At 32.5% G+C, this 23,804-nt stretch overlaps 1 protein-coding gene and 1 long non-coding RNA gene across 2 annotated transcripts; one reads left to right on the top strand and one right to left on the bottom strand.

Moving 5' to 3' along the window:
* Positions 1 to 1,742: 1,742 nt before the first annotated feature.
* On the bottom strand, positions 1,743 to 23,707 carry LOC133192672 (methylosome subunit pICln-like). The gene is made up of 6 exons (XM_061328667.1): positions 23,522 to 23,707; positions 11,362 to 11,498; positions 8,601 to 8,711; positions 8,098 to 8,175; positions 5,754 to 5,888; positions 1,743 to 2,738 (listed from the first exon to the last, which is right to left on the bottom strand). Exons 1-6 carry the CDS (start codon positions 23,635 to 23,637, stop codon positions 2,680 to 2,682), a joined length of 636 nt encoding a protein of 211 aa, XP_061184651.1. The 5' UTR covers positions 23,638 to 23,707; the 3' UTR covers positions 1,743 to 2,679.
* On the top strand, positions 14,975 to 18,969 carry LOC133192692 (uncharacterized). The gene is made up of 3 exons (XR_009721856.1): positions 14,975 to 15,056; positions 16,694 to 16,894; positions 18,743 to 18,969. It is a non-coding gene; the product is annotated as an uncharacterized LOC133192692 (long non-coding RNA).
* Positions 23,708 to 23,804: the final 97 nt, after the last annotated feature.

Genomic DNA, 23,804 nt, shown 5'->3' with positions numbered 1-23,804 from the left:
AGTATAAAATACAAAATTTACCTTGGGATTCAAAAGTTTTAGGATAACTGAGTTTCAAATATAAATACTTACAAAATTAATGTCAATTCAATATTTTAAAAAATTGATCTTTGTAAATTCACTATAAAAGATGTAAATTTCGTTATTTTTAACTTCTAGGGGACACAAAATCAGTCTGCTATAAGCGTAAATTGGCTATATCCCAGTTCGTACTATCTGTAAAATTTTACAACGAACTGTTTAGGATTTCATCTGGGATTGCAAAAAACTTCACTATATCTGTAAATTTGCTATATCTGTGTTCGTACTAAAGTTTTACTGTATTATTAAATCTTGATATTTTTGTCAACATCTCTGATGTGGGTTTACAGAGGTTAATGTCTGGACTCCAATACATGTATGAACAAAATGATTGAGAAATCTAAAGGAACTGAACCAGTTAAAATTAATGTACTTCTGTTTCCCAAAGCTCTTCAACACTAGGGAATATGTTCTCATTAGCACAAAAGTGAACAGGCAGTTTTTGTATACAATGCATCACTATGCATACATAAATTTAATCCTTGAGCAGTGGTCATGAATTACCGGTAAATGTCAGAAAGTGCACCTTAATTAATCCAGCTGAATCAAGTACAAATACAGCAATGTACAGTTTATCCCGTTTTAATATGTTTTTTACAGAAAGATTTTACAGAAATTTCATGAAGACAGATGTATGATGAACAATTAAAACATCTCCAAGTTTTCCTGGTCAAAATACATATATAGTTCTTGATATTAAGGACATTGGCAAGTCAGGGTTTCCGGAGAAAAGAAGGTTTAATACATGTTTTTTTTTTACTTATAAAACAGTGATTTGAGAGTGATCTCCCGTGTAAAATTCTCTAAGTGGTGAAAACCAATAAAGCATACATGTATGTTAAAGAGGTAAACAAAAGTATGTGTATACTTCTTCAATGGGTAGAATCATCTATTCGGCAAGAAAGAAAAGTATTAATGGCTTTGTTGTACATTGTATTCAGGGGACAAAGAGCCAACAGATCTTCATTTACCATAGTTATGCTCATTATGCTGGGAAGGGCAATGATGTGACATATGCTGAAAGGTAGACAGACAGAGATCAGTTCTTAGGTTGTATGAAGGAAGCAGCATTTAATAACTACGAATAAAATTTGAAATAACTCCATGCCAATATTTTTAGGACAATGTGTTTCAATCAATTCAGTCAATTACATCAACCAGTCTCTTGACCAATTTTAGCTGTTAAGGGAAGTAACTCAAAAATAATGATCGGTGCTGGTATGTCCAGGTCTTGTTTCTATATATACACTTTCTAGCCAAATAATCTAGAAGTCATAGGAAATGAAGATACAATAATGTATATAATACAAAAACTATATGAAAAAGTGGGTTTTGGTGAAATATTATGGTGAAAAATTATGTTAGTCCCTTTTATCAACATTTTACATAGGAAATGCATCGAGATTTGTAAAAACACAGATTTGACAAAAACTAAAAAAAGAAGGTTGGATTGGTAGGTTAAACGATCCAGAATATAGCCTGTTTAGTACATTTAAACCTACTCAAGATTTAAGTACCAGTAATATAAATATCACCAGACGGTAGGTACAGTTAATGTGTTATAACTTTTCAGTCATGGGTAAAGTTGCTTGTAAAAAAAGCCCATGCATATATATACAAAATCATTCAAGCAAACTCTGCTTCTTTGTAATTTACAACACTTTCACCATTAATAAAAAGCATTTATTCTGGATTACACTTCATATACAAACAAAACATTAATATTTTGAAAGATTCAGTTGATGTAAAAGTTAGATATTATTACACAACTGAAATAATAAGCCATCAAATAAAATTTATCTTTAACATTTTGAATACTGTATTCAGGGAAATTTTTGCCCCTTTCGCCCTCGTTGAAAGTGCGAATTTAAAATGGGGTGAATTAAAAGTAAACCATTATTTTATCTTAAAAACTGCGCAAATTTAAATCGGGACAATATTGTATGCAAATGTGAAAGGGCAAAAATAGCACAGGGTGAAAATAACCCTGTATATAGTATGCCGTTTACAATCAAGTTCTACATTTCAAAATAATAAAGCACTTCGTAAATTTCTAGCCTGTGGCAAATCAAGGGCATTTGTTGTACAAAATATACTTTTGGTTGTTAAAAAGAATTTGCTCACAAAAGACACATAAAAATATGAATCAACTTAATAGTAGAACAAATAGAAATAGATCAAGTGGATCTTTACAGCAAGGGACTATTGGAGACACTCCTTCACTCAAACACCAGATTTATAAATTTGAACACATTTAATCGTATTCTTGAAAATCCAACACAATATAATTTTTATGGTAAACGTTTACTAAAGATAAAATTATAGTTGTGGTGTATTACAAAGATGTCAAAAATAACAATGAAAGCTGCCAATTTTATATACACAAACACTGAACTTCTAGTTCCAGGTCCAAGGATTGATGATGAATTCCTCTTCAATTATGACAGAAAACAGTGTTTGTCACAATGTATCCAATATTGATGGTGACAAACACGTGACACAGATATTCCAACCATCCAATACATTTCTGCATAAACCCTTTTGGAGAGATGTGAATGTTCTATCAGCTCCTAAATGTCTAATGCAGCTTTATCTACATCACTGATCAGCATCAGCAAACTGATCCTGGTCCATAGGATCTGGATTTCCTTCATTACCTGATAAAATACAGAATATATATAAATTTTATATCACCAAAATAAATATGTTATCATGATTTATACTGATGGATATACAGCCAAAATACGGTAAACCAACTTTTATTTGCATGCGAGAAACATCAGCGAGTTTCGGAACCTACTTTTTACTCGTGAATATTAATCGCCACGAACCATTTATTTTGCTTTGTATTTATAGAGAATATTTCCTCAGTCGCGAAAATTAATTTTTAACAATTCAATTCACTTTATTGACAATTACCATGTCGGCATACAGTCATGACATAAAACGAATTAACAAGAATAATACATACATATACAAAGTGACAAATGTGAGTTGAACAAAATAATGTAGAGTATATTCACATATTTCTAAGTATTCATTGCTGACTTTCTTTTCTGGTGTCAAAGCACTTTTTCAAAAAACAACATATCCTTCTAGCAGTTGTAATATTTGTAGGATTGACAATTTTTCTAATGGGATTATCACTAGTATATGTGTTTACATTAAATATATCAGTATAATTGCATCTAAATTGGTCATACTTTGAACAGTAAAGAACAAAATGTTTTTCATCTTCAATAAATAATTTACATGAATAGCATAAACGTTTTTCTCTAGGAATAGGGGGTTTACAGTATCTGCCCGTTTCAATATACAATGGATGGGCACTGATCCTTAATTTTGTTAATACAGATCTAAAACTTTTCTTTAAAGGCAGCTTTAAATAACTTTGCAATTTGTATTCATTTTGAATTACAATTTTACTATAAAAAGCTAACTTTCCAGAGTTTGATTTGCTTATATTTTTCAGTTGTTCATGTATCTTGTTTTGGTAATGCTCTTGTAATTTGTTTTTCAAGGTTGTGTGAGAAATATCCAAAGAAGTGATATTTAATTTTTGTAGTAATGAGGACAGTTTTCTTTGCCAAGATATTCTAGATACAAGTTTTTTGTCTTCTTTAAATGCAGAAATCACTAAATAATTATTATAATCATGTTTGTTTTCCATTTCCTTAAGTCTCTTAAAATATTTAAACATATATTCATAACATAAATAGTACAAAGGAAAACGACCCAATTCACATAAAACAGCAAGATTTGATGCCTTTCTATGTACCCCTAGTATGTCTTTAAATATTAAGTGTTGTGTTTTTTCAAAAGGAAATTGGTCTGAAGACATTAAATCACATTTGAAGTCAGTTATCCATACTTCAGATCCATATGTAATAATTGGTATTATCATTGACTGGTATAATTTTAACATAATTTCAGCTGAAAAATTAATGTTTGCAGGAAAATTTGATTTAATAGCATAATATGCTTTCCTAGCACGTTCTGATAGTTGTTCAGCTGCAAATTTCATTTTTCCATCAGATCTGAACACAACACCCAAATATTTATATTCATTCGTTATGTTAATCATTTGGTGATTGTAATAAAATCTAAATGATGTTTCATCATCTGTTTTTCTTGAAAAAATCATAACATCTGTTTTATCCATATTAACACACAATTTCCAGTCTGAACAATATTTTCCTAAAACATCTATACAGTTTTGTAGACCAACTTCTGATTCTGATACAAGGACCAGATCATCAGCAAAAAACATATGATTTATTGGCATAGTATCTAGATATGCAGGATATGTGCTTACATTTTTAAGATAATTCACAAAATCATCAACAAAGATATTGAAAAGTGTTGGACTTAAATTATCACCTTGTTTGACTCCTCTATTAGCTTTAAATTTTTCACTCATTTGATTGTCCTTTTTACAAGAATAGTATGTATTTGTATACATGTCTGTCAAAAGTTTAAGAAAATTAATTGTCGCAGATTGATTTCAAACTGAGGAATCGCGATTAAAAGATGACACGAATATTAGTTGGTTTACAGTAGATAAGTTAATATCATTTATACTGGTGGATATACAGCCAAAATAAATATGTTATCATGATATATACTGATGATCATATAGTTTAATCTAGGGTAAACAGGGTTCGACACTCGTTAAAATTTGGTCTCGCCATTTGGGCAACCTTGGTACTGATTTCAGGTTGCCGGATGAATTTCAGGTCGCCCGAACAAAATATCAAAAGTCTTACCAAAAATGTGCAATTGTTTAAAATTTGTTCAGATAACAGAAGTTGTGCTATTATAAAATGTAAACCAGACATTTTTGGAATATCAAAAGCTGTCTTCCAGTATTTTATCAAACAAAGAAAACAAGCAACAAATATTAATAAGTAGAATCAGAATGCTAATTAGGCTTTAAAAAAAATTGTTTGTTTCATGTATAATATTCCCAATAAATCAAGGGTTAAATTGGTAGAATGGGATTTTATTTATTTATTTATTTTTTTTTTTGCTAATATACAATCTCACCTCACATATTGACACAAAATAAAGTTTCTAGTTTAAAACATTCATTTTCACTCACCAAAAAGGCCTAAATAAATGGGGTCAAACATCCCTGGACTGAATTAACCAAGTGGGATGTTTACAGTGGACACCCAACATGGCTGTCTAGCAGCAGAAAACGAACATCAGAAAGTTGTGGGGGAAATGCTAGATGTTACAATAATGATCATTACTCTTTATATTTATGGTGATTGTTGACTAGGTTTACATATTTTATATCTCAAATAAAACTTAATATAATACTTTTGGTAAAAATTACATCAGCTGATTGATCAAACACAGATTTGGCAGAAAGAAAAATCCACGCGGCTGCTAATTGAATGGGTCGGTCGAGTTACAGGAAACAATGTTTCCAAGGCCTTATAAAGTTTATTTTAAAATATTAAACATTATTATTGAATATTCCCAACTCGTCCCAGGTCATCATTTGGGCGAGCCAGACTGAAAATCAGGTCGTCCAAAATCAATCAGGGGTGGAAATGACGAGGTGACAAGCGTGAATGTCGAACCCTGGGTAAATGTAAATAATGGTAAAATAATAAATTTGGTTAATACAATTTTGAGCTATATAAGATTGTAATTCCTCTGACCGTTGGTGTTTTGGTGAGTTGGCCCATCCCCCTGTCCATTGAGGAGTAAGTTCTCTAGATGTTGTAATGTCCTCTGTCCCTCCATTGTCAGGTGCTGCTCTCCCTCTTCCCCCTCATAATAATTAGCATCGAACTCTGAAAGAAAAGTACTGAAACATTGAAGTTAAACAACTCAAATGTAGTATTATTATAACCGAAGCACTCTATTAATTACTAGGCTATTATTGAAATTCTCACTTTCAATTTTGTAGGTTGTACTTAAACTCCAAACTTGGTCGTTCACAAAAAAGGTTTTTCAGACCAAAAATTTAAATGTTTTTTCCTTTATATTTCTATGTAAAACTTCGATCCTCCATTGTGGCCCTGCCCTACCCCCGGGGGTCATGATTTGAACAAACTTGAATCTACACTACCTGAGGATGCTTCCACATGAGTTTCATCTTTCCTGGCCCTGTGGTTCTTGAGAAGAAGATTTTTAAAAGATGCTATTAATTTTTCACTAATTCTTTATTATCTCCTCTTGAAAGAGGACGTGGCCCTTCATTTGAACAAACTTGAATCCCCTTCACCCAAGGATACTTTGTGGCAAGTTTGGTTGAAATTGGCCCAGTGGTTCTTGAGAAGAAGTCGAAAATGTTAAACGTTTACAGACCAGGGTTGGCAAAAAAACTGGGAAATACTCGTATTTCCCAGGACGGTGGGAAATACTGGTAATTACCGGGAACTACTGGTATTTCCAGGGAATTACTGGGAAATAAGAAATAGCTACATATTTCATTCATATTGACATGTAGTACACCTTATTGGCTAATATATCTACCTGGTATCACTGTCCCTGATTTTAAAAAATCTGGTTTCCAAGTAATTCATTTTATATAATTATAACACAGCATACTCATTTACAAGTCATAGAGTCATTCGTTTTATGTTTGAGTCAGATGTAGCCTACAGAGGTCCATGAAATGAACCCAAAGATCCCAATAGGGTTTTTATGTAATTAAAGAAGGATCTAAGAAAATTCTTAAATGTAGACTATAGTATAAATATAAAACCTAAGAAGAAACCTTTCAGTTCTACTCAAGGTAATTATCTCTCAAAACAGGACCACAAAACTGTCCAGAGCAATTTGTTAAAACAACATGATTGTTTGTAATAACTACAGAGTTTATAGAAGGATTAAAACAAGTTTTTTTGTTCTTGGATTTATAATTGACAAACTTAATAATTTTACAAAACTGAAAAGAAACTTTAATTGGAAAACTTCAGATTTATACAGCCAGGGAAAAATTTCAGAATGCTTATGGGTGTGGGACCTGGAGAAGTGATACATTCTGAATATGTTAAATTGCAATTTGAGACATATTCCATATTATTCATCTTCTGTTTTTATGTTTATTTTAATTTTTAAATTTTGTATAAGATTGAATGAATCAGAGGAATAAAAAAAATTAAACTTTGTTGTATTTCCCAATATATGTAATACAGACATACAGACGGACGCCAGACAAAAAGTGATCAGAAAAGCTCACTTGAGCCTTCGGCTCAGGTGAGTTAAAACTAATACATGTATATAAGTTATAAATCTTGATGAATTCTACTTTTATAGCAAATCTGATATCAACTTTGAGGAGTACGTAGCATTTTGATCAAACAGAGAGACAGACAAACAAACAAACAGACACTTTACTATCCCATGAGCTCTCCTCGTCTCTAACCAGTATGGTTAAAACTTTGAAAACTATCTAAAAAAAGCACATGATAACAAAAATCTGCAATTGTTTGTTGGATATGAATTTCAATCCAACTTGTGTATTTCCCATCCCCTTGCCAAAGGCTTGAGATATAGAAAACACACAACTTAAATTGTTAGCTTAAAATGATAATGCATCCACAGACCATGGGATATCCTCAATATGTGTATGCTATACTTAAAGGAATGGACACAAATTGGAAGTTTACATCCATCAAAAGGTTTGGTAGAATTCCAGGACTTGCATATTGCAAGAGCAGACACATTCTGAAAACTTGTTTATAGATTGAATGTTTAGGATTTGGGATTGAATATTAAGAATTTTCTTGTAGTTCAAATCATTAAACTGAAGTTAATTTTTACAATGAATATAGAAACTTAAAATTCGTATTAAAAATGGCAATGCATGATGTGTCCATGTCCCTTTAAGATGTCTTATCAAATTATTTTAATATGTTAAGATAATGAATTCAATACATGGGATTTTCCTATTTATGTCAATATGACACAGAATCATCTTCTCACTGAGTACTGAAGTTGGTTTTTCTGTGATTTGAAATCCATCATTTTGTTTAGAAATGACAGAAAACATACCTTCTGCTTCTGAGTCTGTGTCTTGTTCATCTGGGTGTAAGGCTTGACAGTCAGACATAGCATTAAACATAGCATCCACTGAAATAACCAAAAATGATATCAACAACAGCCACTGTCCATTACATCGTAATACTTCAGATATACTGCATACTGGTAGAAACAACAACGCAGCAATTCTATCATAAGTCTACGAACAAAAACAAAAATCAATCATCAAAAAGAAAAAAAATCTACAATTACTTGGGTATTCAATTAAAACAAAATACATCCTTAACTAACTTTTATAAGTCAATAAAATAAAAAATACAAACAACAAACCAACAACTTCATATTAACATGAATAAAACAGGTCACTCATTTTTTGATATAAAGTAAATAACTCATGATCAATACATGTAACATTTGCTTCACCTATGTCAATATTGATATTTTTTCTGCCAGATATCAAACCATATTCACCACATAAAAAATTCTATCTTTTTTTAAAAATCTAATTTACTTACAAGAGCCTTTGTCAGCAGGGACAAATCGGACCTCTGTTGTGGGCGTATCCCCCTCATAGGGCCCCACAACTTCCTCATCAGATGAAGATCTCCGACCAGACTCGGTGTCATCTACAAAGTATTAACCACAATAGACAATATCGAAATAATTCAATCATATGCATTTTTTATCAATTCTTTTTCCCAAGATAAAACCTATGTTCAAGACATATTTTAAAATACACATGCATGATTGATGTAGGGGTAGCAATAGTTCTGGCAAGATTGATACAAACTGTTTTGGTTCACTCTGACTTAGGAACTTCAGGTGAAATGCCACAAATTTTGACATATGCATGGGTCTTGAGGGTTCTTTCTCATGCCAATGCCAGCAGTGATATAGGACTTACCGGTACTGTATGTTTTAAGGATAATATCTAAAGGACCTTTAACTTATAATGCGCTGGTTGACTGGCAAATTAAACAGTCACTACACTAGGTGCAGAACTTAGCGTTATGGTTTTATATTTTAGTCTTTGACCATAACGCTACAGATCCCGTAATGTAAGTAAAGTGCAATTTACGGCGCAAAAATTTCTGCGCACTCTGAGGATGTATTTCGCCACTTTCCAGCAATGGTCAATCAACGACCTTTCATTCCCTAATTCTAGACATAATCTATAACCAACCTGTATATTTTTCCCCCTCCTAAACCTTTATAGTTGTCTCTAAAGACCAATAAACTCGCTTCTTGTGAATATTTTAGGCCATCTAGCCAATGCAAGCTCTTAAAGCAACACTTGGGTGAAGAGAAATTTCAGACTTTGCACATTGACCCAAAGAAATTTTTTCCACAGTAACCTGTGGTCCCATAATGCTTTGCAAATTGCATCTTGCCGCAAACTATGTTTTCACGGTAGCAACAAAATTTAAACAAAAAATAAACTCACATTGATGGATATTGCCAAAAAAAAAACAGTAGATAAAACATTCTTACATCTGAACTAGTATTGCTTACGCTTCGATTTGGTAATGCAACTTACATACAACGTCATGTGAAGTCAAGAGTCTTAACGTACCAAATGTCAAGTGCGGTTTGAAGAGACGGATGTAAATTAAAGCTGAATAGGTATCTGCACTCGCCTTAACAGTTGCACCGTCAACAAATTATAAATGAATGATGATTCCCTTTTTTACTTTACTGCATGATTTCAAAAGTTTTCATCCACTCCTAGAATATACTATATTTCCCTTTTCCTTGGCAGGGATGTCGACGTAACCAATGTAATCACTGAGATTTGTGCACCCGTCATTGTCAAACACATGCTTGAAATCTGAATAAACTTCGTATCAAAAAAAGCGCTTGAATGCTCCCAGTTCAAATCATGTGATATCTAACGAGATGGCTTCAAAAATGGCTACCTAAGCAAACCAAAATTAGATTTTGTACAAAAGCGGTAGATTTATGAATACAAGAGGCCCATGGGCCACATCGCTCACCTGAGCACACTGGCTAGGAAGAAGCAGAAATCAGTTCAGTACATTGAAAAGTTTTTTTTTGGGGGGGGGGGGGGGGGGGGGGGACAAACTTAAATTTACACTACCTCAGGATGTATTCCTATGTAAAACTCTGATTGGTCATTGTGGCCCCTACCTACCCACTGTAAATTTGAACAAATTTGAATCTACACTACCTGTGGATTCTCCCATAATAATATGACTAATCATGGCTTTGCTGTTCTTGAATAGCAGATTTTTTCAAGATGATTCCTACATATTCTTATGCACACCTTTGACCCTCTGTTGTGCCCCCCAACCCCCGGGGGGTCATGATTTGAACAAACTTGATTCTACAGTACCTAAGGTTGCTTCTGTATATATAAATATACTGAGTATTCAACACCTACACATCTGTTATGTATTCAATTTCATTGAATCTTTTATTTGCTATAAGGATGGAATACCTAACTTTTTTATTGCTGATTCATCATCCAACTTCTTCAGCTACCTTCTGAATGACTGACTTTACCGGGTCATGATTTGAACAAACTTTAATCTACATACCTGAGGATACTTCTGTATCAATATGTCTAACAATGGCTTAGCTGTTCTTGAGAAGAAGATTTTTAAAGACATTTCCTATATATTCCTATGGTAAACTTTGACCCCCTTGTTGTGGCCCTGTCCCACTCCCAGGGGTCATGGTTGGAACAAATTTGAATCTACACTACCTGAGGATACTTCTGTAATAATATGACTAATCATGGCTTTGCTGTTCTTGAGAAGATTTTTAAAGATATTTCTTATATATTCCTATGTTAAACCTTGACCCCCCTGTTGTGGCCCCGCCCTACCCCCGGGGTTATGAAATCTAGAGTATGTAATGAAGCTTTCACATAAGTTTCATCTTTTCTTGCCCAGTGGTTCTTGAGAAGAAGATTTTTAAAAGATGCCACCAAATTTTCACGAATTCTTAATTATCTCCCCTTGAAAGAGGGCGCAGCACTTCCTGTGAACAAACTTGAATCCCCTTCACCCAAGGATGCTTTGTGGCAAGTTTGGTTGAAAATGGCCTGACAACACAGACAATGACAGACAACAGACAAATTTTGATCAGTAAAGCTCACTTGAGCCTTTGGCTCAGGTGTACTAAAGAGTGGTAGGCGAGAGATGGAGTAAAAAAGCGGTGAACCTCCACCTAAAGCGGTAGAGTTAACATGTATGTTAACTAAAATTTTCCTACACAGTAATTATTTGTTAACATTCTGACAGAGCTTTTTACCTGTTAGTTTCCCATCCACCATTAAATATAGACATTCCTGTGAAAAAGCCATCAGGTCCCGGGAGACAGCGTGAAGACTAATGGCAGGATACTGTAGGGAGAATCCCTGCCCATTACTGTTCCTCCAAGTTAGCAAACTAAAAATAGCAAAAGTCTGTATCAGAATCTCTCATAACACGTATGAACTGCTCTAATAATACTTTTACACAGGATTATCCTTTTAACCTTTACCATAATCACTTTTACATTTAGAACATCAGTAGAGCTGTCAAATTTGAGTTGAATGTTTGCAGAGATAATGAACGGAAAGTGAGAAAGTGAATGATGACGGAAATAATGGAAGGACTGAATGATGGAACAGGGTAACACTATGTGACCTGGCCATTTCATGGTGGGGGCATAAAAAAATTTGGGATAATTCCGATAACCCATAAGGGCTGGTACTTGACATTTTGTACGGAAGACTCTATCATGATTGGAAAGATAGATGGTACACATATAGCACAGGCCTGTTTTTCGGAGGTACCCCCTTCCACTTTCAAAAACATTGCTATGGGCCTGTAAAAAGCTAACTGGATTGCTGTATATCAAATTTTGCCATGTCATTTAGGAAATAGTGATAAAAACAATTGCATATAGCATTAAATACATGTACGTTTATATGGACAAATATTTCAATCAAATAGAAAATATGGCCACTATGCTTCCTAAAATATTCCTGAAAATGAGTGACGTATTGAATACAATTCACTTTTAAAAGTAGTACCATTAAAGTAGGTCATGGGTTTGCTGACGTCATTAAAACTGGGTACGCAATTTATATGGTTTGGGCGACTTTCTTGTGCACATTTGATTATGAGGTCACAATGAAAAAGAAATTTCAGTACATCATTATCTAGCTATAACTTTTGTTGGAATTGGTATTTTATTGTTATCTTAGTTAAGGCACAACTTATCACAAATAATGAAGGCTTTTTACGATTTGAATAGTCGATACAATATTTAGATATAACTTTTGTTGGAAATGGTAGTTTAGTGTAATATTATTTATAGAACAAACTGAAGTTATCAAATATAATGAAGGCTTATTACGATTCGAATCCACACTGGAAGTATGAGAAAGCGTTTCATCATGTGTTATCAATTGCATCGCGGAGAGCTCGAAATTTTCGGCTTGTCGGAAAGGTCCGCGAAATTGCCATTTATTAGATATCACATGGTATTGCGAAACGATATGGGCACAAGGTTCAACTGACCTCTTTTCCTTTGAACGAATTTGAATTTAACAGTTCGTTTAATTAATAAAGAAATCATTATATAAACAATCGCAAATACACCTATGACATTAAAAGTTTAACCTTTATTTTTAAAAAGGACATTTTAAAAATATATTTAAATTAAAAACTGCTAAGGTACTATGAAACATAAACTAATACATTTTTTGAGCGACACTAACCTCCTGTAAGTAAACACAGGCACTTGGGATATGGACTCCCCCTTTCCATTTTTTTCTCTTTAAATCTGGGGTCGAGTCACCTTTTTCCTATTTTTGTATTCTAATACCGACAATTTACCCTTAGTCCGTAAAGATGCCCTCAGATGCAGGTGATTTTATCGAAATATTTACTAATGGGGGGCACATGAAAATTAAATGGATATATGAAACGGAAGAAGAATGTGTAAAAAAAAAAATATTGATGTCCGCATATTTCATGTTTTCTTATGCTTTAGATAAATAACACCTTGTTGATAATTTTACCCTTCAATCTTACTTATGTAAACCAATACATTTAAAATATAAAGTACCAATTACCAGATTAAGACTATCTGCTCATAACTTAATGATTGAACAAGGAAGATATAATAAAACCTTGAGAAATAATAGAAGATGTAATCTTTGCCAATCAGGTGACATAGAAGATGAATTCTATTTTGTGTTAAAATGTCCATATTATAATACATTAAGACAAAACTACAGCAAAAAAACTACTACTCCCGAAGACCAAGTGTCTTTAAATTGGTACAGTTACTTAGTACACAGAATGTAAAAGAATTATGTAATCTAGGAAAATTTTTGCAAATAGCGAGTGCAACAAGAACAGTGTATTTAACTATTTTACAAATGGTTGAAAATATTGTATGTATTGTACAGGTTGGAAGTTAATATCATCAATATATGTATTAAAATGTATGATTGCAAATATTGTCTATGAGATGTATGTCTCTTGACTTTAATAAACTGAACTGAAATAATCATGCGAAGTTTAAGTTTAAGAAGTGAGTTAAACGACGAGATAATCTCTCTTTTTATGTATCAGTCGAAACGATATACACGTATTTAAAAACAGCTTATAGAGACAAAAGGGTTACATTATCAATAGCATATAGTACATGTTAGAATACAAAAAAAAAATCTGCCTGTTGATTACGTCAGAAAAAATTAATTTTTAGATTCTCGTCCCATTTACCCCTCTAAAAATGTCTCGTTCATTTGAATTTTTTTTTTCTATTCTTATACGTATAATCAAAAAATCAAGTTCAGATTTTTTTGAGTTATCCCCTGTCTGTACGTAAAAATATATAAAAACAATTTTTTAAAATATATACTGAAAATACAATGTATTTAGCTGGGATGATATTTGGTGGAAATTCATTCATTAAGAAGTTATCGTAGCTATGAGCGCATTGCTGAATGTTCTAAATAAAAACATTTCATATGTATATACTTGAATAAGAGGATAACCGTTTTCCGCCAGCATACTAAAAAAAAATACACAGCCAAATGTAGGATACTTATCTACGAAAAAGAAAAGAAAACAAAACAAAAAAAAGAGAGAAAAGAAACGGTAAGAAAACAACACATAAAGAAAATACATTGAAAGAAAGAAACTAAAGAACTGATTGTCGTTTTATGTCCCTTGAGATAATTTTCACTTATTTGAGACGTACAAAGAATATTAGAAGAGAAACATGTCTAATAATCATTTCATTGCTATTGAATTATTATGATACGATTCGTGGGTCATATGAAAGCAGATAGACGTGAATTAAAAATATTTTAATTTGTTTTTCAGCTCTATATACAGGATTGCTATTCACGACGTCAAGCGTGACGTCGTGATATTTTATGACGTAGTTCTTAAAAATGTTAAATTTTGCGATATAAAAGCAATTATCTACATTTAAATTGCGAGAAAACAAACCCGAAGACATATTAATTTTTTCACATAGATTTATTTCAAATCAATTCTATTTTAAGGACGTATGGTAGTGACGATTTTGAATCCACCGCGCAACTCCGAATGACGTAAATGAACCGTATGTCGTTCATCTCTTTAGTAGAGTTGAAAATAAAATTTACAATGCAACTTATTTTAAAGATATACTTGATATAAAATCATATAAAATGTGACTAAAATTTCATTGGATTCAAACTAACAACAAGTCGAGGTAATTTTACGACTTATCTTACTTTTCGGTAATGTAAACAAAGCGGATGTTTCGAAAAGAATGAAATGCGGAGAAAACGAGGATTTTCGTCAACCAAATCTATTCAGCGGCACAGCAAGGCTTCGTTGACTCAAGAAAGGCGATGGTAAGCTGCGTCTGACTGAAAATTACTGTGCAAAGGTTAAACCCATCATTCGAATCACAAACGCATGACAACTCTAGCCTAGCAAAAACGATCTGCCCAGGTTTGTCTCTAGTATTTGACACCATTTAACTAACATTACCTCAGAAATTCAGTAAAAGTGATTGTGGCTCAGCTAAATACCGGTATTAGATAAGATATATATATATTTATATATATATATATATGAGTGAACTGGGTACTTTTTTCTGAATTGGGGGCATGAGTGAACTCACAACATTATACACTGCATGATAGATCATTTTTAGCAAAAATTAGGTTAAGTGCACATAATTTAGAAATTGAAAAAGGTAGATATGTTGAAATTAATAAAAATGATAGGTTGTGTAAAGTTTGTCAAAACCTTGATATTGCATGTATTGAGGATGAAAAACATTTCATTTTGCTCTGTCCGAAATATGAAGCACAGAGAAAAATATTCAAAACAAAATTATCTACTTTCCCTAATTTCAACCAAACAATCCATAATAATGACAATTTGTTAAAATCATTGATGAAAACCAGGTGTAAAAGGGTTCTTAAAATATTATCTTCATTTTTATGTCAAATATCTGATATTAGAAAAAATGTTCTAGCTATAAATGAGTAACTACATTGTTATGAATCACCTAGTATCTGATGAGTACACTACATTATTTGCTACACCAATTGTTTGTATTCTAGTTGTGTTCTACTGTATTATTATACTTATTAATGTGTTCTGTATGGGCCTTTACCAATTACTGTAATTGTGTTTGTGCCAATAAAATATTTGTATTTGTATTTATAAATTAGTGACGATTCATGTTAAAGTTTTTTTAAAAAAAAAGCAGAGATTTTGTGATTAAAAATTGTTATATTCTTCCTTAGTTGTTGTTTACAATATAGATTCAAAAAAGTGATAAAGAGCACTACACTATATTATAATAAAAACAATACCACTGGTTACCAGTTCACACATGAGGGGGTAATTTACATGATTTATACACAATTCTGTTTTGCAATTTATTTTTATATTGTGTGACATGATTGCATTCCGGAATGTTGATGAATCAATAAAAATTCAAAAATTTATAGATGTTATTCAGGTGCGCTTGATTTTGGAAAAACGTTTCGAGTTTCATGTACTCTATCATGTCTACATGTATGTATTGATGCTTTTAAATTTAGCAAACATAGAAAATATATTAAAAGAAACAATAATTTATTATAAATGTTAAGTCATATGAGACACAGTTATAACTCAATGAAATTTGAAGGTAACCAGATGCAGGGTGTTGGACACTGTCTAGACAATTTTCTTCCAAAACATACTAGATAAAAAATTCACTACACTACAACACAAATAATACTTACCACTAAATTCTTTGGCCTAAAACAGGACTTTTCTTTTTATTAAGATTATTTCTTTCCTTATTAATTTCCAAGTTATGTTGATGGTAGAGTGTCTGAATTGCAATTTTGACTATAATCATTTTTTTTAATTGAATTTTCTTCTGAGTTCATGAAAGCTAAAAGCATCAATACATATTATAGAGTATGTGAAACTCAATCATAATCATGTAGACCACACAATATGAAAATAAAATAAAACACTCGTTTTGTTTATACTGCATCTACATTTACATACATGTATATGCAGTGATAGGGAAGAAATCTCAGCTATATAGATTTAGTAGTACATGTATATTATTTGAATAGGTATCCCTAATATTGTGGACATTGAACATGAAGTTGAGATGGAACAGGATCTGGAACCCTTAATATCTGCTATCTGGAAACTTGGAAGGAGGGTTATGGAACTGGGGGTGATATGACAGATGCTCTAAAATGTCCATGCCATTTCAGCAGCTCTTTCATGCTGTGGATATCCTAACTTATGGATCATCAGCTACCATTAAGGTACATTTACATTTGTCAAAATGTTAGGCTGTGGTGTTGTTAGGCAAAATTGTTTCCACTTTCACAACCCAGTGAACCCACCCTATTTTGCAGCTGACCCCAATTTTTTTTAAAATGCTTTTTCAAGAAAAATATGAATATTCATTTTAAATTCCCCAATAATAGCATGTATAAAAAAATTTCCACCATAAATAAAACACTATTTCTTTGACTTCCAGTCTATGCAAAAGACATCGGACCGTCAGACCTGACCGATGTGTAGTGCCTCTGGTCCGATGCGTCATTTTTTACACCGGACCAGAATGTCTGATGTGTCTATGTCCAGTTTTGAGCATTATTATTTTGATGGGGAGTCATGTATATGTTCGTTATAAGTAAAAAATTTCTCACAAATCCAAATACGTAAATGAAGGTGATTAAAACCGTATGGACCATCTACAGTACTATGCGGGAGCAATCCCTTGTAAAAGAAAAGGTGCTAGGCTTACTACTCTGCATTTTCATGTTTTTCACTTTTTTACATTAGGTTTTTTGGTCCAACAAAAATTGATTCGGTCCTGTGTGTTCATTGATTACACAGGACCCAATGTCCTGTGTGGTCCAAAAAACTTTCGCATAGACTGGACATCAGTGTTACTTGGTTGTTTTATTTAAAAAAGTCCACGCAAAAAAAAAAGAATTAAAAATATGCCTACCAGTACCTACCAGAACTCTAAATTTTTCAAGCATGAACATGATAAAAGTGGAAACAAAGCAGGTTTAACCAATCATTTTCCTTGGCTTTACTTACTAGATTATTTTCTTTGATAATTGGCTAGATTTCACAATTAGTAAGCAAGTAAATTGTATTTTATACATGTAGTGATATATTACAGTATGAAGAAAAAACATAAAAATACATGTAATCAGTCAATCAGACCTATGTGTCACTTTTAGACAAATACATGTATATCATAGTTGATACCCATGACAAGTTTTAGATAAAGTTGAAAGTACCATATGTAGTGATGTAAAGATTAATCGATTAAATCAATTATCTAATCGAAATGGTCCCTGATTATAGATAATCGATTACTCAAAATATTAGTTAAATGCAAATTATTCCTTTAATTTTTGATTCATTCTTCTTTGAATTTAACTAAATCCTAAATAATAATCTAATAAATGAATCCAATGATACAAACTATTTCAAAAATGTATTTTGGAAATCACTCCAGAATTTCTAAACAATTTATTCTACATTTGAAATTGAAGAAATATAATATTTGAAATTAATCAATTTTTTTTTTCGATTATAGTGCATCCCATTATTCCAATAATCAATTATGAAAAAAATCCCAATTTCCAATCACTAACCATATGCAAGAATTGTAACTGTTTGATGAATACTAACTGGTATATTAGGTTTGACATTAAATATTATGAATTATACATAAATACAAACATACTTAATTATTGTTTATTTATAGTATCATAGGGACATACAACTTGTATGTTTCATAGTTATTAACTTATTAAACATTTCATGTTTGAAATAAAGCCAACAGGTTTAGGTATGTGAAATCACTAACTGCCCATATACATGTAACAAGTTTATTGATGCAGACCTCTAGTAAAAAAAAAAGGGGGGGGGGTGCAACTGACATCTTAATGAAAATTTACTCTATAGCCAAATACTATTCTCAGAAAAAAGTTAGGAGGACAGACCCCCACCCCCCCAACACACACAACCATTCTGTAGGCCTGTATTGACTAGATCAGGTGGACAAGATCATTTGATTGTTATTAAAATGAAAATTATTTTATCACCTGCACTAATAACTAAAACAAGATTATTGTTTCTTACAGAGAGCGGGAACATCATGATCATATAAGCAATGAGACGAGAAAAGTTTTCAACTTTTTCCACAAAGAACAATCAATAAACAGGCAGACAAAATTCCAGGTCTAAAAATAAATGGAATGAAGGTGTACAATAACAAGTGAACATAGAAGTTTCTCTTGTAACAATCAGAATTAGACTAAAGTTTTCAGTAACGACAAGAAAAGTGTAGTCACTGGATACACTATCATTTCCTATGATGTCCCAGTATTAATCGAATGCAGTTTAAAACTGGCATTGCCAACAAATTCGATATGGAGTAATTGATGGAAGATGTGAATTGAAAACTGTGTGTGACTCGTTATAAAAAGTAAAGTGGATTCTATCTCAGAATGCAGACTTTTTCAGTTGAAAGACCCCAGAGTTTTATATGAAAAGAGTCATATATCTTCAGTCTGTTTGAAATGTCCATGACATCAGTTGTGGATACATTATTGGTGTTATCAGAATTTGCCATGTCTGTAGCATCATTTTTAGATACAATGTCAGTGTTTGGTACTAAATGTAATAAGTTTTCATTAATTCAAATTTGGTCAAATTACAAATTATTTTTCTTTTTTTTTTAATTGTAGATAGAGCAAATAAGTTTTCAATATGTTAATATATTTTGATTCTCATGAAATTTGCAATATTAAATACATTTCATTATAAGAATTATTTCATTACCTTATCATTGTATGAACAGATGCTAAATACACTGCATGTTAAAAAAAAGAGTAGAACCTGGGAAATTCATGTTCCTTATTTTTAACAAGGTTTTCCATTGGAAAAATGATGAAAATGGCACACAAGGACTGCTAATGACCCAAATGCGTGCCATGACCTTGACTCAAGATCCTTTGATCAAGTTAAATGTCATTTTAAGAAAAACATTGAATTCCTGTATTTTGTATGGAGAACATGAGATGCTCATACTGATCGTAAATATTGCATATAACCTAAGGTTACATGTATGTATTGAGTAACTGACCTTGACTCAAGGTCATTCCAGCAAGTTCAAGGCTTCTGGCAGAAAAGGTGTGTTATTTGTACCTGGTCTATTACTCTCAAATGGAGGCTACATTGTAATTGGTAGTTGATACTTGACACAAAAATTGCTTATGACTCAAATCTATGTCATAATCTGACCCAATGTCATGAATGTATAATCTCCTACAACTTTCTTGTATTAATAATCTCCCGTCCCTCATGCATATGGTTACATTGAGGAGGTAATAAGCTGCCTCACGTCATGTACTGTAAGTTTTTATCTTCATTTATAAGCTCCTGTCAGTGTGTGAGAGTTATGTCAGGTGCAGTATTACAAAGCTGCTCAAGCCCGTAGAATGCTGGGGGGACCTACTTTTTCCGAGTATAGTAGTTTGCTATAGTGATTGCCCCCCCCCCCCCCCCCCCCCCCCCCGTTCCTACAAGGTCAAGCACTGTCAATTTCCACAAAATGGACATTTAATAAGTTTGGTTTCTTTTTTTTTTTTGCCCATCAGATTATTTTGGGAAGTTGCCCCTCCCCTATTTTTGGTGAGTTTAGTTTTTTTTTTTTTTTTTTTTTGCTTGACAGATTTTTTTGGGGGAAGGTGCCCCCCCCCCCCCCCACTTTTGAAACCGTTGCTACAAGCCTACTGCTTGACTTGTAAACTTATGATACTTATTATTAGAGAAACAAAGGTTATTTTAACCATAAAAAGAAAACTAGAAAAAGATATTTAAGATAAATAGTTTAAAACCCTTCAAATTATAAAACATAAGTTCATCTATTTTAGTGAAGGACTATTTTTGTACTTTGTGGTTTTAGCTCTTAAAATTTTATCTGATTTTGTTAAATATTGCTGTTACTCTACACCATATTGTACACATGCATAGCAAAGTACAGTGTAGTATATTGTGGTGGTGTCACTATTTTACCTAGCTTCAACAGCATGTATGATGGTTTAGTCAGACTTGTAGCAACAATTTCAAAAAAGGGGGAGGGGACAACTTCCCAAAAAAAATCTGATAAAGGAAAAAAAGACCAAAAAAGGGGGCAATATTTCTCAAAAATCTGACAAGCAAATATAAAAAACACCTTATTTCACTATCCAAATCCTGGAATTTGCTAGTGCTCGACATTGGAGACTAGCATCTAAGGAAAAATTTACAACAATATACTTTACTCAGACCCCCCCCCCCCCGCATTCTACGGACCTCGGTTTAATAGCTGGTTAGTTAATAGTTACTGAATCATATCTAATCTTTCAATATTGCTCAAGATGGAAAATATTCATTCAAGACAAAGATTTATTATTAATTAAAATTAAACATGGAGACATAGAACGAATGTACAATAAGCCTCGAGCATTCTGTCTTCGTCAGTTCACTTTATTTCATCCGTTCCACTAAAACGTTAGAAATTATAAGCCGGAGTTTCAAATTCTATTTTTGTTTTTGTTCAAAACAATTCATAGATAATTGTAAACACCTCCTCCAAGTCTACTTTCAACTTTGATTCCGATTCGGCATTTTGTATACGAGTTGCAAACTGGAAGTGACATGTACACGATAATGTACAAAACCAAACCGGGAAATCGGAAGATTTTCGGATTGTTCGGCAAAAATCTGGTGAAAAGCATTGCCCGCCGTGTCACAAGAGAAAAATAATAACTATAATAAAAATTTGAGTTTAAAACGACAAAATCAGGAGAGTTAGAAACTATAAGCAAGTAAATAAATTGCAATCTCATTATTTTAACATTTTATAACAGCTTTTTGAGCAGAGGAAATTCGGGTCAGGAAATTCGGGAGCACATTACTCCAAAATTACACACTAACATTATAATTTTTTATTAGCAATTTGTAAAGCAAGCAAATCACTATAAATATAGCATAAGATATCAAACTTTTAATTATTCTTTCATTATTAAAAAATACGTTGTACATATACATGAACCCATTTTCCCAATAAATTGTCATGATATAAATGAATCAAAATTAATTTGTCTTTTTGGCTTTTTTCTTGCACTATTTTGTTTTGAAATTAAAATTTCAATATTGTGGATGACATCGTTTTCAAAAAAATATTTTTATGTTGTTTTTATTGTTGTTCTCAATTTTTTAAAAATTGGTTTTAAAAATATCACTTTATCATACAGAGTTACCCCCCTTATTTTAGTGCGTCATAATTTTTGATTTACTCACTAGAACCTTTTCTTATAATATTTTATGAAATATATAAAGGTACTTCTTTCATTTTATGTGGATGTTTTAGAGTTTTAATTACTCTGAAATTAGGACTTGTCAGTACCATACTCCCTTAAGACACCAAAGGGGGAACAATTTCGTCTGCACCATTTAAAAGTTAATGATATTTTTTGAAAAAAAATCTTGCCTGGAAACGAGCCGAAACCGACGTTTTTTTCTATATAATTCAATACAATAACGTCGAAAATGATACTACAACAATGGCATCTTTTGGATTTAATTACATAAAAACGATGCAGACGAATTTTATAAAATTTTCAGAGAATGTAAAACAAAGGTAGAGGAATCATATAACTAATTTTCATGGTATGTTTTCGGACACTTTTAAAAGGTCTGCAAACCTGCGACCTACGTTAATTATATTAATTCAAAGTTCTATATGAATTGCATGTAAAACAATTGAAACTATTTGTTATCATGCAAGTGCAACACGTGCAACTTCAAGATAAAGCCACTATACACACATATATATAAATGTATTTGTTTTCTAGTACATGATTTTAATTCAACAGAAATTGATAAATCTTGATAGCCTGCATCTTACAGTGTATGTCATTTTAGGACATTTATGACATTTATTAGTTGACTTTCTACAGCTTGAGTATCTCTGACGTTTTGTCAGTGTATACTTGTTTTTGTTTTTACCACCAAGAGTTTTAAATGTCTATGTCTATAAATATATTGAAATAGTCCATTGTTTCACTTAAGTATTTTGTTGTCCCCTGCTTTCACTGACAGTGGGGGAAATTAATTTGGGTCTGTCTGTCTGTCCGTTCATCCTTCTGTATGTATTTCTGTAACACTTTCTTTTCTGGGAGATATCTCGAGAAGCCTTTGAGTTTTTGCAATGAAATTTTACATCACAACTCCCTATCGCCCTAAGAAAGATCCCTATTGATTTTGAGGTCAAAAGGTCAAATGTTTGTAACACTTTCGTTTATGGGGGATATCTTGAGAAGCCTTTGAGCTTTTGCAGTGAAATTTTATACAACTCCCTAAGGCCTAAAGAAGACCCCTATTGATTTTTAGGTCAAAAGGTCAAAGGTCAAGATCATAAATTCATACATTATGTCTGATTGAACACTTTCTTTTCCAGGCGATATCTCAGGAAGCTTTTGAGCTCTAACAATGAAATTTTATACCATAACTCCCTATGGCCCCATCCCACCCCTTTTTAATCAAAAGTCAATTCGAAATTTGTTGGCATCGATCATGCTCAAGGTTTTAGAGTTACTCTCCATTTGTATTAAAAGTCGTGTGGCACTATTTTTAGAAGAGGAGCATGTGGAGAATTATTACATATAATGCAGGTTGTCTGTGGACTTTATATAATTACATGTTATAAATCTATTAGAACTGTTTAATAATGGCGAACAGGTGATGGAGGCGAAAAGAGAATCGAGACAAAACCACTCCAATTCTCCGTTATAAATAATCCAAGAAAAAAAGCGCACCATTCATCAATCCTCTTCATCTAGCAAATTCGAACTACCCTGTGACAAACCGTTTACCTTTCTGTCACGTATAATGACCCATTTCCCTGACTAGTATCGTCCACAAAAGCTACAGTTTCATCCTGCACGTGTCTAACACCTTCTGTGGGTATATCGATAGCTGTCAGGATCATTTTTACAGTTTCCACCAGTTTTCAGTTATCTATGCCAAAACACATGGCAAGCTCCAGTGCCTTTCGTCTACCACACGTTCGGGGTTTCCCGTTTTTATTTGAGCCAATCAAATTTGTCGACATATTTTTCATAAAGCGGAATAATATATACAGTCTTATTGTCAATT

This window comes from Saccostrea echinata, unplaced genomic scaffold (assembly GCF_033153115.1).
Source record: "Saccostrea echinata isolate AGI-Se365-2 ecotype Australia unplaced genomic scaffold, CSIRO_AGI_Sech_v1 ptg000001l, whole genome shotgun sequence".
NCBI classification, from domain to species: Eukaryota; Metazoa; Mollusca; class Bivalvia; order Ostreida; family Ostreidae; genus Saccostrea; species Saccostrea echinata.
The sequence above is the reverse complement of the archived record's forward strand: the minus strand, read 5'-3'. Positions and strand labels throughout refer to the sequence as shown.